At 45.6% G+C, this 7039-nt stretch overlaps 1 protein-coding gene across 1 annotated transcript in view; it reads left to right on the forward strand.

Moving 5' to 3' along the window:
• Dnah7 (dynein axonemal heavy chain 7) overlaps positions 1-7039 on the forward strand; it is a 215196-nt gene that overhangs the window by 71130 nt on the left and 137027 nt on the right. Inside the window, 2 exon segments of the mRNA XM_050159210.1 lie at positions 930-1142; positions 1951-2060. Of these exon segments, the coding sequence (XP_050015167.1) occupies positions 930-1142; positions 1951-2060 (323 nt within the window).

A 7039-nucleotide genomic window follows, 5' to 3' on the forward strand; every position in this document is an offset into this window, starting at 1 on the left:
AGAGAGAGAGAGAGAGAGAGAGAGAGAGAGAGAGAGAGAGGGAGGAGGGGGAGGAACAGAAGTGTGTCCATTGTACATTTTAAGGACACACTCCATCGATCTATTTCCTTCCAGTAAGTCCTCCTGAGGTTCCCACCGCCTCCTAGCAATGTTACCACCTACAAGCAAGGAGCGTTTCATAGCCAAAGCAGAACACAGGCCATTCTCATGGGAACCCCTCCAGTTCCACAGGACTTGCTCAGTCCCTTCGAGGGCGATGTTCACAACCTGGGCACAGCCCACAAGGCTCTTTCCAGCTTCCACCAGCTCAGCTCTGCCACAGTGGAGATCAAGCCTCCTGCAAATCATATTCCAACCATCACGCTGCTGATATTTCAAGCCTCATGTAGCAAGCTTATGGAAGAATGCTCGGAGAACTCAAGCGATCAAAGGCAGAAAGGGGTGGCCCGAGTTTCTCATCACTTCCTAGTGTCTCTTCCCTGTCTCTCTCCCCTCTCTGCGAGTCTCCGTGAAGAGGAGAAGGTTTTCAGGCGCTCAGAGTGGCAGACTCACTGAGTTCGTGGACGAGCCATGGTTGGCTCGGACTGGGTCTTCTCTCCCTCCATGCCCTGTACAGATGGGGCATTAAGACTGGCAGGGCCAACATAACCAGGGGGAAGAGAAGAGGGGTAGAGAAATAAGAGGCTGGTACAAGTCCCCTTTGCCCACCGTGTCTGACAGAATCGGTTTGTTTTCCTTAATTGCTTTGTAGTAGGGAAAACAGATTAATTTTAAATTACAAGGAAAATTACGATAAAAAATGCAGAGGTTATCTCATATATATGGGTATATATCTATGTACGACAATATCACATTTATATGCATAAATAAAATACTCTGACAACACATTTTGATCATATCGGGAAATAATACCTTTTTTTTTTTTCCAGGCCCTTGAGGACTACTTGGATAAGTGTAACAATCAAATCGATGACATCGTCACGTTGGTCCGTGGCAAACTGTCCAAGCAGAACCGGGTCACTCTGGGAGCCCTTGTGGTATTGGATGTCCACGCTAGAGACGTCCTCGCGAGCCTCGTCCGGAAGAAAATCGGCGACGACACTGACTTCGAATGGTTAAGTCAGCTGAGGTATTACTGGCAAGTAAGTGGTTCCCTGCAGCGGTTTCAGCTCACAGCTTTGTAATTCACGCTCGCTCGGTGGGGAGGGGAGGGTAACCCCATCAGTGAGACAGGCCTTTTGCTAACGACCTCCTGTATATGCTTTTCCAGATTGAAATCTAAGGCAGCCAATAACTGCACCCGTTATCATCAATATCTGTATTTGTACAGCTGTATTTGCATTCACATGTATTATTCTATAGTAACACGCATGTCCATAAGGAAGGGGTTTTTCAGGCTGTCCGGGTGAATGATGCCGCTTGATCATGGCTGGGAAGGAAGGAGGGGCAGTCATGGTGGCCTGGCGGGTGTGGCGGGGCTCAGCCATTCTCAGGGTTCTGTGTAAATCTTAGGAGGCCTGGGCAGGAGCAGACAGTTAGGGACCAGCACCATCTGAGCCATTTCAGGGCAAGGATATCTGCGGGGAGCCGGGTGATGTAGTCTGTGTTTGAGAAGCCAGATACTCCCTTACCAGAGTGTAGACAGTCCACTTATCCCTGTAGCATGTGGCTATAAAATTATGACAGTGGCCGCAGTCCATATTGAATAGTAAATAGTAAGTGATAATATAGGAGAGAAAGGGACGTGCTTTAAAATAGTCTGTGAGAACCATGGGATCCACTGACTTCCATTAGCCATTCAGAAAACTAGCTGCTGGCTCCTTCTAGCGAGGGAACCCGTGCCTGAAATGGTAGTTCTAAAAAAGTTTGCACCGTGGTCGTTCTTATCGGAAGAGCTTGCGAATTCATGCTTTCTTTCTAACCAACTCCGTTTGATCTGCTTGGCCCCAGGAAAATCATTTAGAAACAAAGATGATCAACGCTGGTTTGCGATATGGCTATGAATACCTCGGCAATTCCCCTCGACTGGTCATAACCCCGCTCACAGACCGCTGCTACAGGTAAGCCCCACCCTCCAGAGATGGATGGGAACTAACGTCCACACCCAGCCGTGGACCAATGACGGAGCCAGAGGTACTTCATTATTTCTGCCTTGCAGTCTGTATGTTCACGGTGCTGTTTGCCTCACCTCTAAAGCCTTCTCTCAACTCTGCCCGTTTCTCCTGTTTGTTCCTGGGGACCGGGGTGTTCTTAGGCATGGCTGTGGTTAGTTAGCACTTTCTATTCCCCTTTTCCTCCATTCTAACTCAAACTCTCTGGCATCTTTTTGGATCACTTGAAGTATGTTCTTTTTCCTTCCCCTTAATACTGAAGTTTCTAGAGTTCTGTCTCCATGTCCCACGCTTTGCAGACTGTGCGTTTCCAGACTTGAACCTCCTATGTCCTAAACAACCAGGACTGGACCTTTCCCCTGCAGCGCTTCACAGCGCAGACATGCACTTGTTAAGTTAGTATTTACATCTCATCCCGGGCACAGGTTGGGCGCAGACTGACCATTTCATGTATTAGATTAGCTTAGACTAACAGACAGACAACCTCAGAAGGCGGCAGGAAACATGCATTATGTTTTTATCCTCTTCGTCCTCCTCCCCCATCTCTCCCTAGGCTCACCCTCGCTCCATTTCATTCCTACCCAGCACTGCGAACTCTTAATTGTTTTTTCAATCTATGGAGCCCAGTTAGTGCTGCCTTTATGCTCTTGGGTACGTTGACTTCCCCTGGAACAGGTTTGCCTTACCAGAGGCGACAGCCTTAAAACAAACAAACAAACAAACAAACAAACAAAAATACAACCAGATCTCGCTCTCTGCCGCTAGCCGTCACCAGGAGCTTCTGGCTAAAAGGGGGACTTGATGCCACTGCCTCTCTCTCCGTGCTGAGATCTTCTCTGACGTGAGCTGACACAGGCTGTCACAATCGTTGTTAATTCGTCTGTGCAGCTTCCCCGTCGCACCGAGACACCCTGTTTCTTCCCGTCTTCCTGCTCATCACAACGGGCTGAGGCGGGCTTGCTACATTTTACAGTCTTTATTTGCCCCTCTCACGGATAAAGGCTATATGCTATGCTTTTCCTCGTCTCCAATACCTCCACATCCTCTGGCTTAAAGGAGGCAGGACAGAAAATGTGTTGAAGCGCAGTTTAGAATAGACTCGAGAGCACTCAGAACCATGAAGGCTTTTGGAGGAACACTATGATGTCTCGCATGTTTGATTACGAATTATAAAGACTTTCGGGTAGAGGACAGTGCTAATATCTGGGTCTTCCTATAGGTCTGTGAGGAGTGTAGTTTATGGGAACACGAAGTAGGGTGATTTGTTCAGGTTTAAGGTAAGAAAACTGCAGCAGTACCGCCGTTTGCTTTGTGCTAGTGACCTGGCGCGTGGGCAGGCGCGGTTACTGGAGGAAGCTCCACAGCGGCCTGTGGCTGTTGCTGAGGGTGGAATACCACGTCCTACTGAAGCCTGTATGGATGTCACTGTATAGGATTCTCCTCAGAGTTGATGCATATCCATGCACCCACCATGCAACCGTGAGGGAAATCCTGAGTTTCATCCAGTCACTCAAGACACAAAGTTTATAAGCTGTCTAAAGATGGAGTATATATTGCCTTTTCCTTTTTTTAATATCAAAATGAATGTGACTAGAAAACAATACGACACACTATTTCATTATCTGGTAAGAATAACCTCGGAGGAACATAGGATGGATAGAAACACACACGGGGCATGTCACGCCAATGTTTTACCGTCCGATGGGGAAGCTAGGTTAGAACACAGTTGCAGTAGCGTGAGATGCTCAAGGGAAACCCCAGGTGCCGCCTGCACGTGTTACCCAGACGGGAGCAGAGTTGGCGGGAGAGCCCCTGGAGAAGCAGTGAATGGCTGTCACGTATGACAAGGTATGTGCCACGTATGGCACGGAAAGGGAAAGACTCTCTGCCTTGCTTCGCGGGCGAGTTTCATTCACTTTCCATTAGTACCATTAGCACACGATTTGGACCCCTTAAAATAATTGTACTTATGTTTCATGTCTCCGGAGCCTTCATTTTGATTTTAATACACTTAATCTAATAACATCCACAAAAATTAAACGTTATTCTGAGTGTTTTCTTTATCTCTGTTAGGTGTTTTTAAGATTCTTCTCTTCATTGTTGATGTAATGTCACTAGCAGTTATTTATTTTTTTATGGTTACCAGGGATTTCTTCTCTGTTCACATCTGTCGTCCATTCTGGAACACCCTTAGCCGTTGCCATTTAAATTGTGTCTCTCCCCATTGTCTCCCTTCTTTACCCTGGAACCTTTACCTTTTCTTATAGTAAATCTTATATATTATATTTGATCTAACTCTTTGGGTAATTTCCTTACAGTTACCTTCTATCACGTAATTTTATTTCCGTATGTTTATTCTGATATTTAACCTATTACTGAGTTCTCAAAAGTTTATTGGATATATTTTTGTTGTAGAATTTCAAGCTGTCTCTTTTAAATTGACCTCTTTGCCTGAGGGGGGGAGAGAAGGGAGAGAGGGAGAGAAAGAGAGAGAGAGAGAGAGAGAGAGAGAGAGAGAGAGAGAGAGAGAGAGAGAGAGAGCACGCTCCCATTAAGGACTGAACATTCTAGAGTCTAGAGTGTCTTATTCTCTGCATGTTGCCCAGTTGTGGTCTCTGGTTCATTCCCAGCTACCGCAAGAAGCTTTTCTGGTGAAGACTGAGCTGTGCGCTGATCTCTGGGCACAGCAATAAATCATTAGGGATCATTTTATCCCTATGTCCACTTAGCAGAATAATAGTAATGGTTTTCCCCGGGGCCATGACCTACCTAGCTACAGATTGGCCTCATTAACAGCTTGCAGTACAGGTTCCATCTCACTGGGAGGCCTTATCCGTAAGACGCTCTTACTGTATTTGAAGTGAGAGTTCTAGATCAGCTGAAACCTGGCAGTTACGGATCCTTGGCTTTGTTTTTTATTTTTGGTGAGGAATTTGATATGACTTTAGGGCACTGTCGCAAACTAAGCAAGTTTGCCCTTTGAGAGCTCTGCCTGACCTCTTTAGGCGAAAGGATCCCAACAGGGGAGGTTGGAGGCGCGCATGCATAAATCACTCCACCTCCCCTACGCGCCACCTGCTTTCCTGCAAGAAGGAGAAAGTGTGTGGAAATAGGTCAAGGGTTTTCAGGTGCCAGGGTGCCAGGGAGGGCATAGTGTCCGTGACAGCGGTAAGCATGTGGGGGTACCTTGGATGTCTCTGCCACGAGCATTTAATATTCTATACCTTGACAATGGTCTCCTAACGAAGGCGTGGCCTGCATTTGAAACTGATGAGCCGGTTGCATGGCGGGAGACCACGAACACCTAGAGTTCCCCGAGGCTTAGAAGCACAACAGTTTCCTGTAGTGCCGCATCCAGACCTCAGGCGCACCTCATCACTAAGTGCCGTCTGTGAAAGGAGCCATGGAGATATTAGAGGGTCTTTAAAATATCTGAAGAGCGTCACTGTTACAGAGCTCAGGACACTGCAGTCGTGAATGGGATTTTGAGTTGCTTTATTGGGGTGGAAAGACAGAAGGATCTAGGCCTGGCAAAATCAATTCCAGAGAACACAGTGGTCGTCGCCTTGGGCATCACCGTAAGATGCTGGCAAGGAATAAAATGTGTTGAAACATTATCCTATCATTTTTCCAGTTTAGTTGATTAAGTTCTCCTCAATAGTATAAAATTGTTCCTAAAGAACTTGAGTTTAGCATTTTTTTGGAGCCAAATTTGAATTCTAACATTATTGTTTTATTGCAATAAAATACATTATTCTAGTACAAAAAAAATTTCTATGGGCATGTAGTTAGTATGTACGCCCAATGTGTCCAGCTCTTGGATTTTGACCTGTGTTGTGGTAGAACATGAAGGCTGTAAGCAGGCTAAGAGATGCTGAGCTGTACTGATGAGGACAGACGTGGCCGTGTGTGATGGGGCTCAAAGCTGTCTTTACCGATTGAGCTCCTAAATCTAGTGACGTTCACTAAGGGGATTCAAGAATTTAAGCACTTACGTGGCTAAACATGGATGGAACAGAAGTTAATTTCTCATTACTTAAGAAGCAAATTACTAGCAAATCACCCATGTAAATAATAGAAATGAAATGGCGTTTGAGCCTCGAGAGCTTGGAGAAAGAGCTTGTGCAAAAGTAATAAAGTGATAAGGATCTTCAGGGAAGAAGTGCCTTGTCCCCAGATCGGCTCTCTAAACTGTTCGTATCCTCAGAAGCTGGCTTTTGGGTTTTATTGTTGCCTCTTAACGACAGACCTGAATTAAACTACTCAGCATGCAAAATTTAGTAAAAAAAAAAAAAAATTATGAGAGTGGAGAAATTAGCCACCAGTCTGCTGGTGCACATTGATAATTCCTTCAAACACCATGTTTTTTGATTATTTTAATTTATTTTCATCATAAATCCTCCTTCTAAGAAAGAGAGATTCTATAGCCAGCCTGTTCCTTAGACCTTCCTTTAGCCCAAGAAAAACCAAACCACGTGGCATTATTTATTATTATTTATTATCAATATTATTGTCGTTGTTATAATCATTATCATTTCTTTGTTCCTTTTTGCTGTTATAAGAAAATACCAGAAGGTAGATGCTTCATACCGAGATGAGATTTGGTTCTATTACAGCTGTAGGCTGCAAGTTTAAAATTCAGGCAGCCCTGTCTGGTTTTGGTTCCTCTGATGAGGGCCCTCTGGTTACAGCGCAACATGGTGGACGGTACCATGGCTAGAGTGAGCCAGAGAGAAAGCCATAGAATGGGAAAAACAGCAGGGGCTGGCAAGGGGCCAAGCTCCTCTTTAAGGAACAGTCTGTGTCAGCATCCCACCCCTGTGACGAAATGCCTGAGAGAATCAGGGCGGAGGAAGACAGATTCAATTTGGCTCAGGAAAAAAGCAGAGAGGGAGAAGAGGAGAGAGAGAGAGAGAGAGAGAGAGAGA

This window comes from Alexandromys fortis, unplaced genomic scaffold (genome assembly GCF_014885135.2).
Source record: "Alexandromys fortis isolate MF-2015 unplaced genomic scaffold, M_Fortis_MF-2015_v1.1 scaffold_65, whole genome shotgun sequence".
In the NCBI taxonomy this organism is placed as follows: Eukaryota; Metazoa; Chordata; class Mammalia; order Rodentia; family Cricetidae; genus Alexandromys; species Alexandromys fortis.